This window comes from Typopeltis vanoorti, chromosome 9 (assembly GCF_054136105.1).
Source record: "Typopeltis vanoorti isolate ZY-2024b chromosome 9, IOZ_Tvanoo_1.0, whole genome shotgun sequence".
NCBI classification, from domain to species: domain Eukaryota; kingdom Metazoa; phylum Arthropoda; class Arachnida; order Uropygi; family Thelyphonidae; genus Typopeltis; species Typopeltis vanoorti.
This window is the reverse complement of record NC_143557.1, coordinates 38128456-38156285: the sequence shown is the minus strand read 5'-3', so window position 1 is coordinate 38156285 and position 27830 is coordinate 38128456. Positions and strand designations below refer to the sequence as shown.

Genomic DNA, 27830 nt, shown 5'->3' with positions numbered 1-27830 from the left:
ATGCTGGTGGTTGGTTTGAAGACCACTCTGATGTTGTAGGCTCTTAGTATTCTGGCTATCTGATAAGAAATTGACTTGATGAAAGGGATCACTACAGTAGAAATGTGCTGAGAGCGTGATTCTTCTTGTCTGGGGTTGTCACCGTATAGATATTTTTTGATGATGTTTTGAGGATATCCATTTTGTGATAATGTATTGGCTATTAGTGAGAATTCAGTCTATGTATCCTCCTCTTCTGATATAAACTTTCTGGCCCTATATTTCAACATGTGGATAATGCTCAGTTTGTGTGTCTTGTGATGGTTTGAAGTATAATGAAGATATCTTCCAGTATCTGTGGGCTTTCTGTAAATAGATAATATCTACATGGTGGAGATATGTTGACGATATCTTCATTATATGGCAAGACAGCTTAGAAAACCTAAATTCGTTTGTGAATAAAATCAACTCAATAGATAACAAGATAAAATTCACTCTGGAAGTGAAAAACAACAACCAACTGCATTTTTTAGACATCTTGATTAAGAAACTCTACTTGAGACTGCCTGCCATTCAAGAAGATTAGCCTCGTATTTAATGTTGAATACTATGGCTACTCCTTCTTTTCCTTGATTGTTATTGCCTGAATATAACATTTTGTATTTACTGCTCAGAAACATCTCACCTTTGTTTTTGTCTTTTTTGTTTCCGTCATCCCCCTATTATGTCGATCTGGTACTTATCTAATTCCTCAGCCAGCTGCATTTCTTTTCCATTCAGGCTCTTATTTTGATAGTACCGATCTTTAACTCTGGTGATGTTGGGTTGGGGTGTGCTTTCAGATTTCTCTCTTATTCCATATAAATTTATTCAGTTGACTTCCTACCATACCAGATTTGTTGATTCTGTTGTCTATTTCCATATTTAATTTACCATCTTCACTAAAAATCGTGCCTAAGTAGCTGAAATGTTTTACTTGTTCTATAGGTTCTACATTCACAATGCTTCTCCCTATTTTCATTATCTTGTTATTGCTGACCTTCATACCATATCTATCACAACAGTTATTCGATTTAGTCAGGGAATCTTGCAGACTTGTAGCAGATTTATTTAGAAGTATAATATCATCTGCAATAAAGCAAGGAGCTGACATGAACATCTCCAATATCAGGTGTAATACCACTTTCCTTCATAATGTAATCCATATAGATAATAAATACCAGAGGGGATAATGTACATCCTTGTCTGACACCAGATTTAACATTAAACCATCTTTCTGTACTTCCTTCAATTCTAACTGCTGACTTACAACTCAAATAAAGACTAAGTATTGCTTGATATAATGATCCACTGACACCATACAAATGTAGCACTTTGAATAGCTTCTCTCTCTTGGCACCTTGTCATATGCCTTTTCCAGATCTACAAAACTTAAATACAGATCTGTGTTATATTCCTATGACTTTTCAACTATTTGTCGTAAAGTGAATATCTGATCCTGACAGCCACTATTTGGCCTGAATCCAGCTTGTTCCTCACCAAGCTTCTCTTTCACAATTCTTCTCAACTGTTTCTCAAGTATACTTGCATAAATCTTACCAGGAACACCTCAGTAGAGAAATACCTCTAATTCTCACAATCAGTTTTATTTCCCTTTTTATATATGGGTACTATGAGCAGTGGCACACCTCAGGATTTAATCTTGGAGAGGGGGCCCGAGCACTCAAAATTTAATCTTGGGGGGGGGGGGGATTGAGTAGACGATTTACAAAAACACACTACGCATTGCATATGACCTATGATTCAGCATCTGCACTGATCACCAATACATGACAAATAGTATAGAAATAGAAGACACAACATAAATTTAAAAAAATCAATTTTAATTAGGAAAAGGATTTTGAAAACTTTTCTAGTATTTATTTCCATTTCCTTTTTTTTGGGGGGGGGGAGCACCTTGCCTCCTCCCTGGGTGCGCCACTGACTATGAGAGCTCTACTCCAATCATCTAGAATTCGTCCTTCTGTCCAGGCCCTCTGAACTATGCAGTGTACACACTGTAAAACTTTTATACCTCCATACTTGAGAATTTCTGGTTTAATAACATATACTCCAGCTGCCTTTGCACATTTTAGACATCTAATGATTTTTTTCTATTTCAAGCATGGATATGTATTCCTGATTGCATGGTCAGTGTTTTTTTTTTTTTTTTTTTTTTTTTTATCACTGTGCTGTCATCACTGCTTGTTTCATTTAGCAATTTTTCGAAGTAATTACTCCATACTTCAAGGATATCTTTTTATCCCATTTTCATATCACTTTTATTATCTCTAATTCCTTTTACAGCACTCTTTCCTCCATTTCTGAGCTTCTTCAACAACCTCCAGAATATCTAACCACCTTCTTGATATTTATTTTCTATGTTCTTGCCAAAGTCCTCCCATGACTTTTGTTTAGCTAGTTTTACACAGTGTTTAGCTTTCTTACATTTGTCTCTGTATTACCCAGACTGGTTTCAGCCTTTTTTGAGGCTTCATCAGTGAGTAGCTAGACCAAATAGATACCAAACGGTATAGCCCCTTAATTTGAATAATGTTTATATCGCCGAAATGAAGCCTATTGGCTCTTTATATTTAAGTAACTATAGGTTTATTTATTAACAACCTTTTGTGAGTGGGAACCAGATTAAAAAAAAAAAAAAAAACTCAGGAATCCACTGCAAAAATAGGTGATTTGTATCGAAACTGTATTGGTCTACTGAAGGCTAGTTTCGGTTTGAACTGTTGCCCTAGCTATTATGAGATTATTCGAAGAATTCGAAGCTGTGCACATCTCTCTAATCCGATGGTACCTAATATTTCTGCCCCACTTTTCAAAGTTCTGAAGGCCAATCAAGTTGTTGTTTCAGAGTTGGTGCTATGCGCATGTGCAATATAGCTTGTATTTATTTCTATGATTTTGACTTTAAAAGAATAGGTATAACATATTTATTAGAGGTACATGAAATGTAGTTAATTTCTTTTCATTTGTTTCCATATTTTCTTCATTGTTATACCGGAGAAAAAGTAATTAACTCCCAGTTATTCGAAATTCGCATAATGATTATGCAGCAATTCACAGTATCTATACTTTATATCAGCAAGTTTTACTTTTAGTAATGCTGTTTACTTAACGCAGTGAGCTTTACTTTCCTGTTGTGATTTTAACTGTCAGTTGTAAAAGAACATTTAGAATTATTGCTTATTGAATGTCATTATTCATTCTACATGGAGTCCTTTAAGTACTTTCTGATGATGCATTCTTTTTGCCACTCTCACAGCACAGATTTGCTGTAGATTTTACAACCTTTAAGAATTGCTAAAATGTGAGAATGTGAATTCCCTGCACGCTTTCAATAAAGTTTGCATACCTTCATTTCTTTCTTTGAATTCTGAACCCAGCGAATCAATCCATGAAGCTCTTCCAGCCACACATTACAAAAAATATCTTGCTGTAATAGTATATTTCATTTATTATAAGATGTATATTTTATTGAGTGTGTATACGCGCGTGCACACACACACACACATATATATATATATATATATATATATGACAGAATGATCATTAAATCTGTTAACATACATAGTTTTAGGAAAAATTGAATGACTAGAACCTTTAATGATTAAAACCTTTTTACTTAAATCTCGGTTCTAGTTATTCAATTTTTCATAAAACTATATATATATATATATATATATATATATATATATATATATATATATATATCACTTCTTATGGTAATTTTATGTAACTGGATCCAGTATAGTTCCTTGCTTGTTTTTATGAATGTGTATTTCTAACCACCACCCCTTATCAACCAAAAATAGTTTTTTAATATCATGTATACTTTGCAGGGGTGCTTAAGGGTCAAAGCTGTATAACTGAGAGGAGACCTCCACATAGCCTTTAAAGGAATGCAGAGAACTGACCAGGGCTTCTGACCTAATGTCCAATCCTCACCTTCTTGTGGTGCACCCTGTTGGGTATCTACTTGGATACTGAACGGACGAGGATGGGCTGGCAATTTGGGATTTAGCCGACAAAATTGTATTCTTATTGGTTAAACCAAATTATAGAATGATGGTACAACATGACAAAATTTCATGCCGACTGGGGCGTCGCCCGGTTAAACAAGGCCCCCGTTGTTTTTGCCAGGGAACCAGGGCAAACAGCGAAAAGTCAGCTACTGGAACAAATCTGAAAATAAACCCCAACTCAACATTACCAGAGTTAAAGATCGGTACTATCAACGTAAGATGCCTGAATGGCAAAGAAATGGAGCTAGCTGAGGAATTAGATAAGTATCAGATCGACATAATAGGGGTGACTGAAACAAAAAAGACCAAAACTGGTGAGATCTTTCTGAGCAATAAATACAAAATGTTATATTCAGGCAATTACAATCAAGGAAAAGAAGGAGTAGCCATAGTATTCAACACAAAATACGAGGCTAATCTTCTTGAATGGCAGTCAGTCTCAAGTAGAGTAATGTGGGCAAATATGAGAATAGGGAACTGGACAATGAGACTTATTTGTGCCTATGGTCCCACAGAAGGTTCTACTAAGGTAGAAGTGGAGGAATTTTTTGAGGCTTTAGAAAAAGCAACTGACACAATGAAAAAGGAAAAGTTGGTCCTTGTTGGGGATCTAAATAGCAGAGTAGGAAATGATTGTGAGACATACAAAAATATTTTGGGAAAATTTGGAGAAAAGAGCAAAGCTAATAATAATGGCAAATATCTGTTGGATTTCTGCTCAGGACATGGACTGGTTATTACTAACACCATGTTCCAACATAAAAATGTGCACAAATTCACATGGAGAGAAGAGGCTAGGAATAAGAAAAGTCTCATTGACTATGTTATTGTTGATAGTGATGTTTTCTCCCTGGTGCAGGACACCAGAGTGTACAGAGGATTTGAAATTGGAAGTGATCACTATTTAGTCTTGAGCAGGATATAATTGAATTTCATATTGAAAAGAATAACATGTAAGAAAGTTTTAAAGCGAATAAAAGTTGAGCAGCTCTCAGATGTGAACTGTAGGCTAAAATACACAAAGATTATTGAAGAAAAAATGAAAGAGTTTGAGAACAGGAATCAAACCTTGGAGATTCAGTGGCAAACTCTGAAGAAAACATTGATTGATTCTGCCAGAGAGGCATGTGGTGAGGTTATCTGTAAGGATAAAAAAATCAGAACTCCCTGGTGGACACAGGAAGTTAAAGAGGCAGTGAAGGAAAAGAAGAAAGCATACCAAAATTTCCTGTCAAATAAGTCAGTATGTGCTCTTAGAGAATATAGAGACAAATGCAAGAATGCTAAACACTGTGTAAAACTAGCTAAACAAAAGTCATGGGAGGACTTTGGCAAGAATATAGAAAATAAATATCAAGAAGGTGGCAAAATATTCTGGAGGTTGTTGAAAAGCTTAGGAATGGAGGAAAGAGTGCTGTAAGAGGAGTTAGAGATGATAAAGGTGACATGAAAGTGGTAGAAAAAGATATCCTTGAAGTATTGAGTAATTACTTTGAAAAACTGCTAAATGAAACAAGCAGTGATGACAGCACAGTGATAAAAAACACTGACCAGGCATGCAGTCAGGAATACACATATCCATACTTGAGGTAGAAAAAGACGTCAAAGGCTTGAAATGTGGAAAGGCAGCAGGAGTAGATGATATTCGACCAGAAATGCTGAAGTACGGTGGTGTAAGAGTCTTACAGTGGCTGTAACTTAAAGCTGTAATAGGCAGAATCATTGAAAATGTCAACTGTGTTGTGAATGGAGAACCTGTGGAACAAGTAAAACATTTCAGCTATTTAGGCATGGTTTTTATGAAGATGGTTAATGAAATATAGAAATAGACAACAGAATCAGCAAAGCTGGTATGGTGGGAAGCCAATTGAATAAATTCATATGGAATAAGAGAGAAATCAGTCAGAACACTAAATTATCTGTGTACAAGACAGTGTTTAAACCTGTTTTAACTTATGGATCTGAGAGCTGGGTCAGAAGTAAAACACTTGACCAAAGACTAGAGACCACAGATATGAGAGTCCTGAGAAAGATTATAGGCATGAACAGATGGCATCAATGGCAATATCATATTAAAAACGAGGATATTAGGAAAGAACTTGACATTGTCAGCATCCAGGAATGAGTTAGCAGAGCTAATTTTAGGTGGTTAGGTGGTATGGTCACTTAAACAGAATGGGCAAGGAAAGATTAGCAAAACAAGTGTTCTCTGCCAGGTTGGCAGCAAAACGACCCAGAGGAAGACCAAGATATGGTACAAAATGCTTTAGACGATAGAAATATAAGATCTGATAATGTTGGAGTCTTGACAAGTAACAGACTGATTTGGAGGAAAACTGTAGATAGGAAATTAATAATGATGTAATTTTTTTCATGTATCACTATCATATCCTGTACACCCCTTGAGGGTAAATGGCAGGAATTTGATGATGATGATGATGATGTCTCTGTATTTTCTAAGAGCACAAGCTGACTTATTTGCCAGGAACTTTTGATATGCTTTCTTCTTTTCCTTCACTGTCTCTTTAACTTCATGTGTCACACCAGGGAGTTCTGATTTTTCTATCCTTGCAGAAAACCTCACCACATGCCTCTCTAGTTGAATCAATCAGGGCTTTCTTCAAGGCTTGCCACTGAATCTCCAAGGTTTGATTCCTGTTCTTAAACTCTTTAATTTTTTTTGAATAATGTTTGTATATTTTAGTCAATAGTTCACATCTGAGAGCTGCTCAACTTTTATTTGTTTTAAAACTTTCCTACATGTTCTTCTTTTCAATTTTATCCTGCCTAAGACTAAATAGTGATCGCTTCCAATTTCAAATCCTCTGCACACTCTGGTGTCCTGCACCAGGGAGAAAACATCACTATCAACAATAACATAGTCAATGAGACTTTTCTTATTCCTTGCCTCTTCTCTCCATGTGAATTTGTGCACATTTTTATGTTGGAACATGCTGTTAATAATAACCAGTCCATGTCCTGAGCAGAAATCCAACAGATAATTGCCATTATTATTAGCTTTGCTCTTTCCTCCAAATTTTCCCAAAATATTTTTGTATGTCTCACAATCATTTCCTACTCTGCTATTCAGATCCCCAACAAGGACCAATTTTCATTGTGTCAGTTGCTTTTTCTAAAGCCTCAAAAAATTCATCCACTTCTACCTTAGTAGAACCTTCTGTGGGACCATAGGCACAAATAAGTCTCCTTGTCCAGTTCTCCATTCTGATATATGCCCACATCACTCTACTTGAAATTGCCTGCCATTCAAGAAGATTATCTTCGTATTTAGTGTTGAATACTATGGCTACTCCTTTTCCTTGATTGTCATTGCCTGCTCCATTTCTTTGCCATTCAGGCTTCTTATGTTGATAGTACCGATCTTCAATTCTGATGATATTGAGTTGGGGTGTGTTTTAGGATTTGTTCCAGTAGCTGACTTTTTGCAGTTTGCCCTGGTTCCCTGGCAAAAATAACAGGGACCCTTGTTTAATCAGGCAATGCCCCAGTCAGCATGAAATTCTATCATGTTGTACCATCATTTAATATTGTGATTTAAACCAATAACAATACAATTTGGTCGGCTAAATCCCAAATTGCCAGCTCATCCTCGTTCGTTCAGTATCCAAGTAGATACCTAACAGGGTGCACCGCGAGAAGGTAGATTGGACATTAGGTCAGAAGCCCCGGTTGGTACTCCACATTCCTTTAAAGACTATGTGGAGGTCTCCTCTCAGTTATATGCTTAAGGGTCAAAGCACCCCAGGATCAATTCCTTGGTTTCTATTATGTGTGCATTTTGAGTGAATGGCATCTGAAGATTCCTTGAACAATCTATTGAGGTAATTTTCTTCTAAAAGAGGCATAGAGAATGCTTGCCAATTTACTGTGTGACGTTCTATGAGGATATGTAATGCAAATCCAGTTTTTTCTTCTCTTTTGTTATGAATTTCAAAACTTCTCCCAGTTTGACCTGCACACATCTCTCCACAAGAACATGGAATCTTGTATATTCCATGATGTTTATAAAATCGAGCTTTGTTTGTAGTCGAATGTAAGAAGCTTTGTAAGGTGTTAACTTGTCTGAAGGCCGTTCTGATGTTGACCAATTAATATTTGGGCTATTATTCTTGATGTACTGCCAAGCATGGATACTGTTCTTTTGTAATTGATTTCTTGATTATCATGAGATGGTTCATCAAAAAATTAATTTTTTTTATTTTGGCAACTCAAAAGTCGAAACCTTAAAAAATAGTTTTAAATATACTAAAAAATGATGGAATGAAAAGAAAAGAATTTCAAATCCTCTTTAATCAGTTCCTCCAAAATGGCTACTCAAAAACTTTTTTGATAGCCATTTTGAAGGAACTGACTGAAGAGGATTTGAAGTTCTTTTCTTTTAATGTCATCATTTTTAGTATATTTTTTAAGGTTTTGATTCTACATAATTTTTGAAGGTGATAGAACAAGTTTGCCTGTAGATACTTTCTGTAGACTTCTAATGATAATTGTCTAGCAATGTTTTTGTTGATAAGGATGTCTAGGAATGGTTATTTTTCTTCCTTTTTTACTATGTAACATGAATTTGATTTCTTTAAAAGTCTTTGTTGGTATGTTTTCCATGTACTCACAATGATAAAGATGCCATTGACATATCTCCACCAGGCACGTGCTTTTAGATGGCCAGTGGTATAGCTACTTCCTTATATTTTTCTATGTATAAGTTGGTGATCAGATGCAATAAAGGTAAACCCATTACCAGACCATTGGTATGTCAGATATGAGGTTTGAGGAAGTTAAGTGCTTAGAGAGAGGATATGTTGGAGAGCTTCTGCCATCATTATTGGACAGGGGAGGCAGGGATGTCTGTCTTATGAACTTTAGATATGCCATATAATTTGAGTGAGTAGGTGTCTAGATTTCAGTTATTAGGATCATCTGTAAATTCAGAAGTACTGGAAATCATATTGTTAGTTTTTATGTGACAACCAAGTGGGGCATGGTCCATTTCAGAATACATGGAAAAATCAGATAAAATGAAGGCAATCTTGGTGTCATAGTTCACACTGTTTAAAATGATCATTGAATTCCCTTTGTTTGCTTTAAGTATAATGATTTCATCATTATTACATAAACTACTTAAAGTGTCTTTTTCTAAAGCCGCGATATTATTTTTTGGTGGGCGACTGTTTAATAAAACCGATGCACTAGGTAATCTTGTGGATAATTCATGTGATGACAGAAATTTAGTAGTTTTTTCAACACTAGCCATGATGTCTACTTTTGGAATGCATCTTGGAGTAATGGTAGCATAATTAAAATCTTTGTGTAGAATTGAAGTTTCTATATTAGTAAGATAATAGTCTGAAAAATTTAATACAAATTTATTAGAAGTCAGAAAGTAGTTTTTGTTCATTTTTCTGGACTGTGCTGTACAGTTGCTTAAATTTGGAAATGATTAATTAATATGGTCAAGACCTCTCATATGCCAGCAATCCCATACATAGTTTACCCAACAATGTAGAAACTGCACGTAACATATGCCTAATGATATACATGATTAAACTATCATTCCAGTCTTTTCAATTTATAGAAATAGAGGCTGTTGGGAAACGTTTTTTTGCCATTTTCTTTTTTTTTTTACTTATGTTAAACAACCTAATGAAGGTGCTGTCAGCCATGTAGACAGTGAAACATGTCAAGGAAATACATCTAGTTTTAATAAAAAATGTCTACAAGTTAAAACCTGACTATTTATTATTCATATAATGGATTACTTAGATCAAATCAGAGATATAAAAGATGCTCATTTCTTAGAAATGTTGCAATTAAATTTAAAATCAGCAAGACAATTTCTTACATCCAGAGTTTTTCATAATCACTGTGTAGTTTCAATTAGTCACTTCCCAGGGAAAGACTACATGATCACTCTCCTTAATCAGAGACAATGTGATTACCATATTATAGTAAGGTTATAAAGAAATTCTCATGTCGAAAACTTTAAATCATCAGTTCTTTCAATCATATAGTGTTTTAGGCAGCTACCTATCACAAGCTGCAAATAACTATTTACCCTTTATGTCCTTTTCCCCCCTCCTCCTTTCCCCTTCCACACACCTAGGAGTCACCTATAATAATTATTCATTCTGCACTCATTGTGATAATTTTCCAATGCATGCTATCCGCATTACCTCTCTCTCTCTCTCTCTCTCTCTCTCTCGGCATCAACTTTCAATAACAAATATTAAAACGCGACCAGTGTAAAAGACTTTTATACAGTGGATGCAGGCTTCCCTTCTGTAAGCCATTTACTCTTCTATAAATAGATTTGTCTGTTGCCGGATGAGCTGAAACTAAAGCTCAGCTCATTCTACAACAGAATATTATATGTCTGATTGGGTTATTAATGAGTTATGGTTAGTTTTGAACAATACAAAGTGATACTGATTTCCATAATCAGTTTCTTTAAATGATAGCTACTGTGAATTTTTTAAAATTAAGAAATACTAAGCTTCTCAAGCATCTACAAACTACAAGAAAGAAAATTAGGTGTCATACATACCACCATTGGGAGTGTGACTATCAGTTCCAATTAACAGAACACCAGGAAATGAATAGTTCTCCAAAATAATCTGAAATTCCCAGAGACAAAATAAGTATATAAATATTTATATTAAGTTTTAAAATGCATGCTACCACTTCCCAAATGCTGCTATAAAATTTGCTTACATTTGAAACAATTTAAAAGACAGGTGTTACAGATTATTTCACCGACAGCCTACACATATTACTAATGTGTTAGGGTTTACACACTTTCAACAGGCATTTTCATAAAAGTCACTTCATCACCCATATACTGTAGGACCACAGAACTGAGAGCCATCACTAGCAAATTGCCAAGAAGAGTCAATTCATGTTGAAGGGAAGAAAGGAATAAGGCGATGTATGAATCTGTCACCAAAACGCAAAATCACGTACTTTATACGTAAAATTTTCCAACTGTTGTACAAGCAAAGTAGTTACCACTTTAAAAACTAGAATTTTCATAAAAGAAAAGCAAATTTTCCATAGTATAATAATAAACACTCATCCCACAAAACACATCGATTACCCTATTATCGGAATGGATTCGCCTTCTGCCATGCGCAAAAGTGGCAATGGCTCTCGCATCTGTGGTCGCACAGTAACAGTAATAAATAGCTGATTTTTTATTTTTATTTATTCTTTTTTTTAGATATCAGCCAAGCTAAAATCACTTAATCAAAAGGGAAAGGCGGAACTCTGTTAGCCTTAATTTTTGGAGATCAGTGAAAAAAAAAAAAAAACTTTCTGATACTTTTCCTTCTCAAAAGGGTGAAGAACAGCTCTTTTAGTCTAAATGTTCTGATGATCTGTGGGCAGCCAGTCTCCACTCATCAGCTATCACTGGATCAAGGTGTTCAAGGGAAATACAACAGATAAGTGCTGCCATCTGAGCACTTATCTATATTTCCAAAGCCCTCAGGCCAAAACTATAACAGGGTTAAAAATCAGAGTTTCTAAGAGGGCAACCTTTCTGCCTATGCTAAAGATCAATTAGCTTGGAAACCTGCTAAAGAAAGGCCTAATAAAAGTTCTAGTTGGTAACTATAATCCAACTTATAATGGTCTTTCTTTCTTTAGAAAGTCAAATACTCCTTCAACAGCTTAATGGCCCATTTATGTCTAATGCTGCCCTCACCAGGTGTCTCTATTACAGACTGTCTGAAGTAAAAGTATTTATCCAGCTGCCATAGGTCTTTAATTACAATACCTATCCATAGTGCTCAGGGGAGTGGACAGTCCTCCTGTCTTTTCTTGTCAATTTTATTTGTAAGCACTTGTTTCATTAACTGGACATATGCCTGCCAAACAACTCAATTCTCCAATTACTCATAAATGAGAGAATGTTGGGCCCCTGAAACAGTTTTTATTAAGTCTATGTTCATACAGTCCATTATTTTGATTGTAAAATGGTCCAAAAATCCTTCAAGTTTTTCATAATCTCCCTTTGTTGTTAATCATGTTTCATAGCTATAGGTTTCACACCTATGAAAATATCCAGATGCCTGCTCATCTCAACTCTCTTATACGAAAGGCATTAAAATGGAGTAGTTTCACCCTCTGCTAATAACTACTTTCAATCTTCTGGGAAAGCTTTCCACCGAGTTTGGGTACACTGCTGCAGTAATTCAATCCATTTTTCCAGAGCATTAGTGAGATCAGTCACTAACGTTGGGTGATTCAGCCTAGCTCACAATTAGCATTCCAATTCATCCAATTCAAAGGGTTCAAAATGGGATTGAGATGAGAGTTCTATGCAGGCCAGTCAAGGAAGGGCCTTCACCAAACTGTTGTCAAAAAGATGGAAGCACAGAATTGTTTAGTATGACATGAAAAACAGCCCCAAACCATGATGCCTCCTCTATCAAATTTCACAGTTAACACAACACACTTGGGAAGGCAGTATTCTCCTGACATCTGCCAACCCAGACTCAGCCATTAGTCTGAGAGAAAAGCGATTCACCACTCCAGAGAATGCAATTTCAGTGTTCCAGATACAATGGCAGCAAGCTTTATACCACTCCACCTGATGCCTGGCTCATGTGCAGCATGGCCATGGAAACCAATGTTCTTTGGCTCTCAAAAAAAAAAAGTTGTGGTACTATTTGCTTGAACCAACATTATGGAACTCTGTAGAGAGAGTGTTTCAACCAAGAAATTGCATTTTTTTTGCACCAAGCACTTGGGAGTCCTGTTCTGTGATTTTATGTGGTCTACATTTGTTGCAACCGTGTTGTTGCTGTCAGGCATTTCCACTTCACAATAACATCACTTACAGTTGATAAAGGCAGAAATTTCCCTAACTGATGTTGCAAAGGTGGCATCTTATAACAGTGACATGATGAAAATTACTCAGCTATTCAATATGGCCCATTGTATTGTTAATGTTTGTCTATGAAGATTGCAAGGCTTTTTATATTTGTATATAGCCATATCCAGATATTTTTGATTAGGGAGTGTAACTTAAAGATAATTTTTCTTTCGATTTTCTTGATAATAATTTGGATTTTAGAAGCTGTAAGATTGCAAAATATTTATGATTAGCTTTCTCAATTTTCACTTCTCAAGATACATTTATTATTATTATTCAGGTCTCCATGGAGTCAAAAGACTCATCACAGGAGATCCTTCCTAGGAAACAAAGTCTATCATACCACTCCTTGACCACAGCTTCCTTTTGTAACTACTAGGGATGCCCCTTGTCATCACGCCTTCCCACTGTTCAACAAGCGAAAGAACTCCCCAGTGTCAATTCTGTAACCACCTCTCAACAGTTTAAATCATATCACCTCTCCTTCTATCTACCAAACTCTGCAGTCCACATTCCCTCAGCCAATCCTCTTAACTTTGTACAGTCCTGAAACCATCTTTGTTATCTGCTCTGTATCCTTTCCAGAGTTAATTTATCCCCTTGAGGACCAAATTTGAGAACAATAGTCTAAGTGTGGTCTGATCAGGGTCTTATACAACGGAATGATAACTCTTTTATCTCTGCACGTCAACGTCCTTCTCAGTATTGCAGAAATCCTCTGTGTTACCTTCACCACCTCTGCAATATGTCCCCTGAATTTCAGTTTTCTATCAATCATCAACCCCAGATCTCTTATCTCCCCTACTTCCTCCAGTACAACTCCTCCAAGAGAGTATGAAGTGTCCCAAACCTCAAGACCTCACATTTGCTGCATTAAACCGATACTCCCATTCATTTGCCTATCTGTTTAGTTTATTCAAATCCTATTTCAGGGCTACCACAACTGAACTATTACCAATAACACCAAGTTGGATTGGTGTTGGTGAGTACATGAAATACATATATATTTAGCGTTTTCCTCATGTAAGACAAGACTCCTAGGCATCCTAATGAGTCCCAAAGGAAAAGCATATGGTAACAGTATTCTTCACATTCATTTTCATTCTGCTTTGATGAACAGACTCGGTGTGAGTCTCCTTGGGCAAGTCCAGATTTTATTTCAAAAATTGACCAAAGAATATTCCTGTAGGAAATACACCTAGCAGAGGGTGTGGCGGTTATATAGTTGTATCATATTAAAATATATACTTCTGTGATATTGTAAACACCCTAACTGCATCCTCTAGTGTTTCAATGTATAGTGACATATACTTCAGTCCACAAATACTAGACAAATACAATTCTTTATCAAATTCATCATGTTTTCCTAACAACTGCCAGAATGTAAAAACATGATATCAGTTATTAACATTCCCTAGCAGAAGCCATATCAAGTCTCTAATGCTGTTACTGGTAATCACTGGATCTTTTTTTTTTAAAAAAAAAAAAGCAGACCATGTGGCTATATTCCCATCTAGTGAGTTTTTTTGTTTTTTTTTTGCATATTAGGCTGATAAATTCATAAATTTTAGTTAAGGGTATTCCATTTTCAGAATTTCTGCTGTACTTTTATTTTCAATAGCAGTCTTATTTTTTACTGCTTTAACGAAAGATCTGAATAGACTTTTCGCTTGGACAAAGGAGTAGGATTGTAGTTTTAATATTAATAAATGCAAGGTGTCGCACTGGAGGGTGCCTAAGGTTCAAAGCTGTATAACTGTGAGAAGACCTCCACATGGCCTTTTAAGGAATGCAGAGACTCGACCAGGACTTCTCACCTAATGCCCAATCCTCACCTTCTAGTGGTATACCCTGGAATGGATTGGAATGTAGCAGACCAAACTGTATTCTTATTGGGTTAAACCACAATGTAAACTGATGATACAACATAACAGAATTTCATGCAGCCCGGGGCATCGCATGAACCAGAGAACCAGAGCCAACAATGCAAAGTCAGCTACTGGAACAAAACAGTCTGACTCAATATCAGCAGAGCTCAAGATTGGTAAGAAGCATTAGAGGAAGAAGCATCATAAGAAGCATCAATGTAACTACCAAAAGAATTGGATAACTACCAGGTTGACATAATGGGTGTGACTAAAACAAAGACAAAAACAGGCGAGATCTTTATATGCAACAAATACAAAATGTTATATCCAGGTAATAACAATCAGGGAAAAGAGGGAGTAGCTATAGTATTCAATACTAAATATGAGAATAATTTTCTTGAATGGCAGGCAAGTATGGATGGCAAATATCAGAATGGGGAACTGAACAATGAGATTTTTTTGGGGTTATGGTCCCACAGAAGATTCTATCAAGAAAGAAACGGAGTGGAGGAATTTTGTGAGGCGTTGAAGAAGGCAGCTGATACAATGAAATAGGAAAAGTTGGTCCTTGTTAGAGATCTAAACAGCAGAGTAGGAAATGATTACTAGACATAGAGATGTTTTAGGAAAATTGGAGAAAAGAGCAAAGCTAATAATAATGGTAAATGCCTGCTGGATTTCTATTCAGAACATGGATTAGTTATTACTGATGCCATGTTCCAACATAAAAATGTGTACAAATTCACATGGAGAGAAGATGCAAGAAAAGTCTCATTAGCTATGTTATAGCTGACAATGTTTTCCCACTGGTTCAGTACACAAAAATGAACAGAGGATTTGAAATAGGAAGTGATCCCTATTTAGTTTTGAGCAGGATAAAGTTGAATTTCATATTGAAAAGAATAGTGTGTAAGAAAAGTTCTAAAACAAATCAAAGTTGACAGTTTTAAGATATGAACTGCTGACTCAAATATACAAACATCACTGAAGAAAAAAAATGAAAGAAATTGAAAACAAGAACCAAACCTTGGAGATTCAAATGCAAACCCTTAAGAAAACATTAACTGATTCACCCAGAGAAGCATGTGATGAGGTCATAAGGATAGAAAAATCAGAACTCCATGGTGGACTTAAGAAGTTAAAGAAGAAAAAGAAGAAAGTATATCAAAAGTTCCTGGCAAGTAAACCAGCTCGTGCTCCAAGAGAATACAGAGAAAAATGTAAGAAAGCAAAGTACGAATAAAAGTAGCTAAAGTATGAAAATACTTTGGTAAAAACATACAAAATAAATATCAGGAAGGCAGCAAAATATTCTGGAGGCTATTGAAAAGCTTAGAAATGAAGGAAAAAGTACTGTAAAAGGAATCAGAGATGATAAAGGTGACAAGAAAACTGAAAATAAAGATATTCTAGATGTTTGGAGTAATTACTTTGAAACAAGTAGTGTCAACACAGTGGTTGAAAACTCCCAAAAAGTTTTACAGTGACTGCACTGCATAATTCAGAAGACCTCATCATGGGTTGAATTTTGTACGATTGGAGCAAAGCTCTCATAGTACCAATTTATAAAAAAAAAAAAAAAAAAAAAAGGGGAAATAAAACTGAATGTGAGAATTACAGAAGTATTTCCCTACTGAGTGTTCCTGGTAAAATTTATGCAAGTATACTTAAGAAAAGGCTAAGAACAATTGTGGAAGGGAAGCTTGGCCAAGAACAAGCTGGATTCAGGCCAAATAGATGTCAGAATCAGATTTTCATTTCAAGACAAATAATTGAGAAATCTTGGGAATATAACAAGGATTTGTATTTAAGTTTTGTTGATCTGAAAAAAGGAATGCGGCAAGGTACCAAGAGGAAAGCTGTTCAGAAAGCTACAATTATATGGTACGAATGGTACATTATATCATGCAATACATAGTTTCTATTTAATCTGCAAGTCAGCAGTTAGAAATGAAAGAGGTACAGGAGGATGGTTTAATGTTAAATCTAAATCAGATGTGTGTGTGTGACAAGAGTGCACATTATCTCCACTGTTATTCATGATTTATACCAATCATATTATGAAGGAAAGTAGTATTAAATCTTATATCAAAATTAGCGATGGTAATCTTAGCTCTTTGTGCAGATGAAGCTATACTTCTGAATAAATCCAGCACAAGTCTGCAAGATTTTCTGACTAAGTTTAATAACTGTTGTAATAAATTTTGCATGAAGATCAACAATAATAAGACAAACACAATTAAAATAGGCAGAAACATTGAAAATCTCAACTGTATCCAGAATGGAATGGTGCACCTATAAAACAAGTAAAACATTTCAGCTACTTAGGCACAATTTTTTTTTTTTTTTTTTTTTAGCAAAGATGGCAAATTAAATATGGAAATAGACAACAGAATTAGTAAAGCTGGTATGGTAGGAAGTGAGCTGATTAAATTTATAATGAATACAAAAGAAATTAGGCTGTATACAAAACGGATTTCAAACCAGTTTTAACTTGTGGACCTTAGAGCTGAGATAGAAATAACACACTTGATCAAAAACTGGAGACCTCTGATATGAATCCCGAGAAAGTTTAGTGGAGTGAACAGATGGCTTCGATGGCAGTGAATATTAGGAAAGAACTTGCCATTGTTAGCGTTCAGAAATATATTAGCAGAGATAATCTCAGGTTGTATGGTCACTTAAAATGGGAGAGAAAAGATTAGCAAAATAAGTATTCTTTTGCCAGGTTGGCAAAAGAATACTTATACCAAGTTGTAGATGGATTGATAAAGCAAAAAGTGCCTTAAAAGACAGAAATATAAGATCTGATAATGTTGTAGTCTTGACAGATAACAGAGTAATTTGGAGGAAAATGGTTGATTGAGGTTCATTAATGGTGTAGCTTTTTCATGTAGTACTACCATAATTATCCTGTACATCAGGAATATGTTGCATTTTGGAGTGCAGAAACATAAGGCTATGTACTATATTGATGGTGCTGTACTGCAGGAAAGATAAGATTCGAGATCTGGGAGTGATGGTTGACAGCAGATTGAAGTTTACAAGGCATGTTGCAAGTGCTGCAAAGATTGCACATCATACTGCCACAATTATAAGAAGTACACTAACCTGTAGGGATATGGAGATGTTTGTACCACTGTATAAAGCACTGGTCAGACTACACTTTCATTGTGATGTGGACACATTGGGGAGGGTCTATAGATGAGTGACTAATACAATATCAGAAATCTGGAATGCTGGTTATGGAGAGAGATGTTGAAGAAATATGTATTGCAGTTTGGTGGATAGAAGAAAAAGAGGTAATATGATAGATATTGTGTAAGTTAGTGAGGAGGTTTTATCAGATTAATCTAGAGGGGATTATAAAATGAATAGAAGGCAAGAGGGAAAGAAGCAGAGGCCATACATGGAAGTTATGTAAGAGTGGAATGAAGAGAGGTACGAGTAGATTTTTAACATGGAGAAGTGTGGAATGAATGGAATGCATACATTACCCAAATGTGTTAATGAAGGAAGTGTTAAGGATAAGATTCAGTATGTTGTCAGTTGAATAAACTTTCCATGATGAGTCCTGCTGACTCGATGGAGAGAGTAAATAATAATAACATTCTCCACTTCAATTTCTAAACACTATCTTCTTTGTTTGTTCTCCTCATGTCTGAGGACTCGTGACCATATAGACACAATGTCTGTCCATTTCTTTTTGTCTTTTGTTGCAGCACTGGCCAACTCAAAAATAAGTCTGGTAATATTTTTAATCTGGTCCAACCATCTTGATCTTGTATGTTCTCTTTTTCTTTGTCCTTCCACTTTGCCCTGGATAATAAGTTTTTCCAGGTTGTCATTTTCACATCTTGAAATGTGACAAAGTAATTTGAGAATTCTTTCATTTACCATGTCACACAGCTGCTTCTTGATTTTTAGTTGACTTATTATACTTTCATTAGACCTCATGTCCAACCAGGAGACTCAATATCCTTCTCAAGCACCACATCTCAAAGCTCTTTATCTTGACCATATCTTTTTCACTGAGTATCCAAAATTCAGAACCATAAATGAAAATCAAAAACACCAGGCTACTGACCAGTCTTGATTTAGTGGTGATAGAAATGTTTCTGTCTTTCCATATTTTCTGCAACTGCACCACTGCTGACCTCGCCATGGTAATTCTTCTTTTAATTTCTGTTTGACATCTACTCTTGCTGCTTATTAAAGCTCCTAGGTAAATGAATTCATCCACCTTCTTGAAGTCAATGTTGTGTGTGAAATTGTCATTTTCAATCTGGTAGTAGCAACTTGATTAATAGTCTCAAAGTGCTGTTTGAATTCCTCAACAATTTCTTATATTGGGAAATTGAATCTTAGTTGTTAGACAGTATCTGAGTATTCTACTGCATTTGAAGAACTGAGTTATTTGTACTTTTTTTATTTTAATTCAATTAATTTTTTCTCCATCAGCCTTTTCTCTTGAAGCAGCATTTTACTAACTAAATTTCTGCAGCTCATAAACTTGTATTTTCCAGTGATGGGTACTGTGACATTAACTTCATGTTTCTTTATAGCCTCTTTCCATGCATTACTAAACTATTTGTTTTTCTTTCTGCTGCTAGTGAGTGAACTGAAAAGTTTCTGCTGCAACAATGAGTAATAAAATTTTTCATCTGAGTCTCCATTTGTTTTCTAAGTCACTATCATCTACAGGAGAAAATGAATATCGTATATCCTGTTTATTCTTTCTGCATATTCCATTTTGTATGTTCACATCCTCACACTTTTTCGATATTACACCAACTGGTATTTCTATTAACATTTCTCCATTGAACAGAGGGTTGTTGTCAAGTCCATTGAAGAGCTTCTAGATATGACAGTGGATCTGTAGAACTGCTTTGGCAATCTGTTGAACTTTGATGGAGTAGAGCTTTTCTCTAGGGTTACTGTCATTTTTTTTGTAGAGCAGCAGCAATTTCTGGACAAGAATAGATATGGGCAGGTGTTAGTTCAACTCCTGGACAGTTCTTGCATGCTTCATAGCGCCTACTTCCGTCTGGCTGAATTTTCATGCCTTTAAAATGTTCCATTCTTAGTCTGGTGATGATTGTGGTTATTACTCTATTTTCATTAATTTCACTGATTTCATTCTTCTTCTTGAGTGTTTGTTTTACCAATCTTATTTTGGCGACTGAGTTAGCATCAGTTAGTGATAGTGGGTGTAATTTTTGAGATAAATGTCTTGCTTCTTTGGCTAGACTGTCTGCTCTTTCATTGCCTTCAATATTTACATGGGATGGTATCCATTGCAGTACTTATTTTTCAAATTTAATGTTGTTAGTAGTTCATGAATTTCCTGTGAGTTTTGTTTTTCCATGTTTTAATGCTTCAAGTCCAGATTTAGATTTACTGTAGCTGGTTATTCCTTCTGTAATATTTGGATTAGAGAGATAGAACTTGAGAGCTGTTTGTATGGCCGTTAATTCACAAGTGAAGTTTCAAGCTATTTTGCCAGCTGTGGTTTTGATTTTCATTTCCTCGCCTCCGGGTAGAGTTAGGAAAAAACCCTGAACCTCCTTGGTTGAGTGCTTCATCAGATGATCCATCGGTATAGGCAATGACATGGTTTGGGATTATTTAATTGATGTATAGCGTCAAGCCCTTTTCTTTTATTTTCTTCCTGTGAATCCTTTTTTGAACAACGTTCGAGGAGATTTAAGTTTATAATTGTGTTTTTTGGTAGAATAGTGGAAAGGAATGGCTCTTTGCTTATTTCAATGAACATGTGTTCTAAGTCTATCTGTTTTCTAATCTCATGATCGTATTGTAAAGTGGATAATCTCTCTAGTCTAGATTTTCTTATCCAGGCATCGAAAGTCCTGAGTGAGATGTGATCCTGTTGTTGGCTCCTGTTTCTGTTAGTGAATTTAACTGAGGAGAATTTTCTTCTGTCTTCTAATATGCGAAATCCACATTCTTGTTGAGCTTTTTTAAATTATTTGTGGATGAGACTGTACCTATAATTTTTGCTGTTCTTGATTGTACTCTTGTCAAGCTTCTACTTTTGAGCTAGTAGAAGCTGGAGCCCAGATTGATGAGACATATTCCATAGTGGGTTATATGAGTGCAGTATATATAGTTTTGAGTGGCATTGGTTTTTGCACTCCACTTTGTGCCACAAAGCCTTTTGATGATATTAAGCTTTTTAAGAACTTTATTAGATATAAAGTGGAACCTTGTATGTCGAACGACTCCCATCTCGAACAAATCGGTTCCTGAACATATTTTCTGAACAAAATCTCTGTTCTTGAACAGGTAAACTGAGAACCATGTGCTCTGTGGGCTGAGATGTACAGCAGGAGAGTATCAGTTACGCCACAGCCTCCGCCCATTGCAGACACCTGCTTGAATTTGCAGTGCCTTTTCTTGATTTCTTTCGTGTTTTGTTGTTTTTCTATAAATTATTATTAAATAAGCCACCATGGAGGCTGAAGAAGAACAATGATAGCAGCAAAGTGAAAAGAAACCATATCCAAACTTGAAAACGCCATTCGTGTCTCGGATCTTGTTATGCAGTTTGGCATGGTGAAATCAACAATCTGTACAATATTCAAAAATAAAGAGGCGATCAATTTTCGTCTATATTTTATCTATTTATTGTGTTATTCCTTTTGTGTAAGATTTTATGAATTTTCATGGTTTTTGTACGATTTTAAGCATGAAGTACTGTTATAAAGCTTTAAATAAGCAATCATCTGGGGTTCAGGAATGGATTAATCAATTTTACATTAATTCTTATGGGGAAAATAGTTTCAGTTTTCACACAAATCGGTTTCCAAACAGCCTTTAGGGACGAATTATATTCGACAACCAAGGTTCCACTGTATTTGTAATAAGAGTTGTAAATCTCAGTTCAGTATCTAGGGTTAGGCCTAAGTATTTTGGAGACTCTGTTTTTAATATTTTGGTACTATATATTTTGATTTGGGGGGTTGAAATTGTGTATTTTTTCTATCAGTGGAGAAGATGCTCAGTTTTGTTTTTTCTGGGTTTATCTGTAATTTAAGTTCCTTTGCCCATCTTTCTAAGCCTTTTAATGAATTACTTAGGACTTTTTCAGATTGTTGAGGATTACTGCTTGTGTGCCAGATTGCTATATCACCTGCGTAGCATGCCATTTTTGTGTCACTTGTTATGCGAGGATGGATATTGTTCCTATAAATGAGAAATAGGAGTGGGCTTAAGATAGAACCTTACGAGACTTCAGCCCAAGTTAGATGCATGCTGGAGTAAACTCCAGCAACTTTTACTTTCATTTTTCTTCCTTTCATGAAATCAGAAATTCAAATTAATACATTCCCCCTTATTTCAGTATCGTATGCAATTTTTATTCATTTTTGTCTCCAAACACGAAGAAAGGCAGCTGTGAGATCCAAGAATATTGCTGTTGTCTTCTTGGGTGGTTTTTCTTGAAATCTATGACTGATTGCCAAAGATAAAATAATCGATCTTCTGTACTGTGTTGAGACCTGTATGTAGTTTGGTAGAATTGATCTTGTCATTTTCTAAGAGCCAGTTCATAAATCTGGTATGTATTATTCTTTCATTTAGTTTGCAGAGAGTGTTAGTCAAAGCTATTGGTCTGTAGCTTTTACAGTCATTAGGGTTTTTGTTAGGTTTTAGTAAAGGTATAATGACTGATGTTTTCCAGATTTTTGGTAATTTACCTGTATTCCAGGAGGTGTTAAATATCTTCAGAAGGCAGTTTTTGGCTATTTTTCCCATGTTTTTAATCGTGTATCCAAAGATTAAGATCAACTCCAGGCAATTTGTCAAGGTCAATTTAATTAATTGCCGTTTCTAGTTCTGTCATTGTAAGATCCTGAGTAAAGATGTCTTCAGAAGGATAGGTTCTGGATTGTATTAGTAGATGTTTTGCAATTTTCCTGCATTTTTTGTCTTCTTTTCGAGTAATGTTTGGCTAGTATATTTGCCACCTGTTTGTTTGTTGTTGCTGTATTAGTTCCTGAGGAGATTGTGTTCGAAGAGTGATCAGTATCCGGAAGTGTTGTGTTATTTAATAATCTGATGATATTCCAGTGTTGTGAGTCTTTTCTTGGATCTAAGTCTATTGTAGAATTCTTCCCACTTTTTTTATTTGCAGTAAGAAATTTCATCTTCTATGTTTTGAGTTAATTCTATTAACTTCCTTCTGTTGCCTCCTGTATTGTTCTGTTTTAACTGTTTGTTGATATTATCTCTTTCAGTGATCATAGCATTGATATTATTATCATTCCAAAATGGAACCCAATTGTTTTTTGGGTTCCTTTGGGAAATGAATTTTTTGCAGCTTTCTGTAAGTTGTTAGTTAATTTTAGTAGTTGCTGATCAAGATCTTTACTAGTGGGTGTACCAGTGCAATATGTTTCTAGTAGTTGTGTGTATTTAGGCCAATTTGCTTTTATGAAGTTCCAAGATCTCTTTGTATGTGGTTTTTGGTCTAACTGCAAATTAATTGTGGTGATAATAGGTCTATGATCACTGATGGCGTTCTTTAGTATTTTCCACTGGATAAGACTCGCAGTTTCATAATCTACTGCTGTGATATCTAATGCTGATTCTGTGTCTTTTATTTGTGCTCCTTTCCGATCTAGTTGTGGGGAGCTCCAAGTTGGGCTTTTGGCATTTAGATCTCTTAAAAGGATCTTTGTATCTGACGTTGTTTGACTTAGTTGCTTAATTAGTTCTGCATTGATAACTGTGTCATTGAAATATCTCAATTGCTTGAATCTCTGTATTACTATTTATACTGCTGTTTGTAGTTGATACAATTCTTTATATTTAATGTGTTTGGTCCATAAGAGTATATCCAGACCTCCGCCAGAACAATCTGGTCTGTCTTTCCTTAATGTTGAATAGCCTTTGATTTGAAGCTTCAGATTTTAATTTAGTTTCGTTTCTTGTAAGCATGCAATATGGATGCTATTTTTGTATAAAATGTTCTTAAGCTCCATCTTTTTTTGAGAGCCGTTGATGTTTAGCTGCAGTATGTTGAGAGTCCTTGTAGCATATTTCTCATTGAGATTCCGGACTACAACTATCGACGTGTTGGCTGCCCCAGACACAGTAGCGTGTTTCTGATCAGGACAGACACTCTTCGTGGAATTGGGTGTGCCAGAGCCCCATTAGCCAGCAATTTTCAGGGGTTTGCTGCAGGGTTCAATGTAACAATCCAAAAAAAAAAAAAAAAGTGGTAGCAGGATTAGACAAAAGAAAACTTTGGTAAGATACCAGACCAGAAAGTGAGAAAGAAAAAAAAAAAACCACAGGATTAGGCAGGAAGATTTTTCATGTTACCATATTGGAGCTTCACTCTACAAAGCAATCCCCTACTTATTGCCACTTCCGCCTTGCACGTAGATAAATTCAACAGAGGGTCTTAGTGTGAAATGCTATTACCAGGTAGTGATCAGTATCTGCATCAACTATGCTATAGCCGCAGACATTTCTTATATATGTCTTATGCCTACTTCTTTTTATTACATGGTACATTTGGTTGCTTACTGTTCCATCCACGAAGAACCAAGTTTGTTTATGGATATTTCCTCTAGGAATATACAAAGGAGGTGTGGAAAGTTCCCATAAACACCTAGAACGTCTTCCTAACATGGATTTTAGGCCAGGTGGCTCGTTCCGGTCTCATGACAACTCTTTTTTGGTCTTCCGATTCTTCTTTTTCCATTATTTTGTATCCGTATAATATTTTTGGCAGTCTGCTGTTGTCCATTCAATTTAATTTTCAATCTGCATCAACTATGCTATAGTTGGAATGTGAGAAGAACTTGATAAACAACTAAACCAAGCTAACATAACGATATGTATAGTAACAGAAACAAAGAAAAAAACAAAAAGGTACAAAAGAAACAAACAACTATATAGAAATCTACAGTGGGGTAAAAAAAGAAGAAAGAGAAAAAGCAGGTATAATGATTATGGTACATAAATCCCTAAAGAACAAAACTGTACATTACAATTATTTGAATGAAAGACTAATAGAAATTAGACTCAAGAAAGAGGCCACATAATAATTGGTGCATATGCCAGAGAAGAGGGAAAAGAACACAGTAATATACTTATTATTATTCATGACACCTCCAAGGAGTCCGAAGACTCATCACGGGAGGACAACTACCGTATAACTCATACGTCTCCACTACTATACAGAACCTCTAGTACCAATCACCTACATCAACGCCATCTACTGCCCACAACCACCACCACCATTTTTTGTCTGTAAACTGCATGTGCTCTGAAGGGCCGATTGGTCTGTATGAGGGATGAAAAACCTGAATTTCCGGGAGAAAAAAACCCTGCTACCTCCGTATGAGATTGGCTAATTCACATTTTATAAAGAATTACAGAATGCCATAGATAAAACAAACAAAACAGACTATTTACTACTAGCAGGAGAGTTAAATGCCAAAATAGGAAACAAAAAATAAGAAACAAACATAGGTAAATTTGGTAAAGATACATGTAATCAAAATGGTCGCAGACTGCATGATTTTGATATTTATAATATGGGAATAATGAATTCAGTGTTTAAACACACGGAAATACATAAATATACTTGGTCAGCCAGAGGATACAAATCAGTAATTGACTACTTTATTGCAAATTTTAAATTAGCAGAGTTAATATTAGATGTAAGAACATATCGAGGCTTTGAGTTAAACTCTGATCATTATATGGTGTCAGCAAAAATTTGATTTAAACCAAAGTGGCTAAAAACACACAAAATTGAAAATTCTTACCAACTACAAAATTTCTTCATTCCAGGATCCCCAAGTTAGACAATAATATCAAAAATGAACAAACTTAAAAACAGAAACCACACATGAATCAAGTGACACAGAAGATGAATGGGAAAATTTGAAACAAATTCTCACAAAGGCAGCAACAGAAACCTTAGGAATAAAGCGCAAATGGATTAGAAAAAGAGGACTACAAGACAAACAAAGAAATTGAAAATATAATACACTCAAAAAGAGGACAGAATAAATTCCAAAACAATAAAAGCAGAAATAGAGTATAAAAGAAACAGTGCAATTGCAAAATGAGAAGTAAGGAAAAAAAACAGAGAGAGATGGAACAATTTCATAACAGAACTAGAAAAAGATTTATTTAAGCCACAACCCAAAACCTATAAAGTAATAAAATACATGAATAAAGAAATAAAAGAAAAGATAAAAATACAAACAATAGATTTAAAAAAATGGGTGACCTATTTCCAAAATCTCTGGACAGATGAGAACAACGAAATAAAATTTTATTTAAAGCAAAGAATGACCTAACAGAAAATATCACAATGTTAGAACTGAAAAATAGGAAAACACCAGGAGAAGACAATATAAATATATAACTATGCAAAAATGCAGGTGAAAAATTCAATGAAAGACTTCTGAAATTTTTTAATTTGGCTTGGATGTCTCGAAAAACTCCTAACTCTTGGAAAAAAGCACTGGTTATCCCAATCTATAAAAAAAAGGAAATAAAGACGATTGCAATAACTATAGGAGAATTAGTCTGCTAAATACAGGATATAAAATATATGCAGGAATATTAAAAGAGAAGCTAAGCAGTATTGTAGAGGACAAACCACTAGAAGAACAAAATGGTTTCCGAAAAGGCCGATCCTGCATAGATCCAATTTTCACTCTAAAATTATTAATAGAAAAGAGAAGAGAATTTCAAAACACGTGGCCTTTATTGATTATGAAAAAGCCTTTGACAAAATTGGTAGACAAAAATCGTTTAAAATATTAACCGATTTAAATATACCAAACCAACTTTTACAATCCATTCAAGAAATATATACAGGAAATAAAATAGCAGTTAAATTAGAACATGTTTCAGAATGAAAGATATATCAAGAGGAATACCACAAGGATGTATCCTCTCACCTCTACTTTTCAATATACCATATTTGCTGGCGTATAAGACGCACTTTTTTCTTTGAAAATAGGTCTGAAAAACGGAGTGCATCTTATACGCCAATACTCAGTTTTTTTATTACTTTCGTTTCTGGAAATTTTCTCTGTTCCGAGTTATGTGATTTCTTTCTTGCTTCCTTGTGGAGTGTGAGATCATCCCAGTTATGTAGAGTTCAATGGATGCACATGCGCTATAATCGACAATCACAGCTGTGTTCCTGTTCGTTTAAACTTTCCAATTGTTGTCGTGGTTGTTGAGAACAGTAATAACTTTCTGCCGTTAAATTTTCTCTAAATTTCTTGGCAAATTATGGCTGAAAAACGCCGGCATTTCTACAATATTGGATACAAGCTATGTGTGATTGCGTATGCTAAAGAACATGAAAACAGGGCTGCAGAGAGGCATTTCGGGCCACCCCAACTGAGAAAATGATAAGAACTTGGCAGAATCAGGAAGAGGATCTAACAAATCTTTTTTTCCTAAAAAATGTGTACAAAAAAGGGGGTGTATCTTATACGCCGGCCAATATGGTATATCTTCAAGGCCCACCTCTCCTAATCGAGTTGTGGGGGAAGCAACTGCAAGAGAAACTTCCAATGGTCACGATCCTCCACCATCAAGCTCAGGTGTTCTGGTGGGACTCCCAAATGTGTCTACCCAAGGTTTTGGATATAATCTATCCAGCAAGTCCTTGGCCTCCCACCCTCTGGCTTGGCAAAGAGGGCCTGCTGGGGGAGCCTCTCTTGTGGCATTCTGACCAGGTGCCTGTACCAACATAACTGTGATCTCTCAACACGGAGAAGCAGTTGAGTATTGAGAGTTTCCCGGATTGCAGAGCTTCTGACTCTGTCGAGTCTTGTCAGCCCTGCAACCCCTCGAAGGAACCTCATTTCAGTTGCTTGGATTCATGTCCGCATTCTTTCAGTCATTACCCAACTCTCGTGACCATAGGTGAGGATGGGGACATAAGACTGTATTGAAGACAGCCAGCTTTGCTTCTGGCTTAACTCCTGCTTCAATACTACC

The 27830-nt window shown here is 35.6% G+C and overlaps 1 protein-coding gene across 1 annotated transcript in view; it reads right to left on the bottom strand.

The window, feature by feature from the left end:
- LOC150102982 (aconitate hydratase, mitochondrial-like) overlaps positions 1–27830 on the bottom strand; it is a 451613-nt gene that overhangs the window by 316375 nt on the left and 107408 nt on the right. Inside the window, exon 8 of the mRNA XM_090398314.1 lies at positions 10621–10690. Within this exon, the coding sequence (XP_090254440.1) occupies positions 10621–10690 (70 nt within the window). The remainder of the gene's footprint in view (positions 1–10620; positions 10691–27830) is intronic.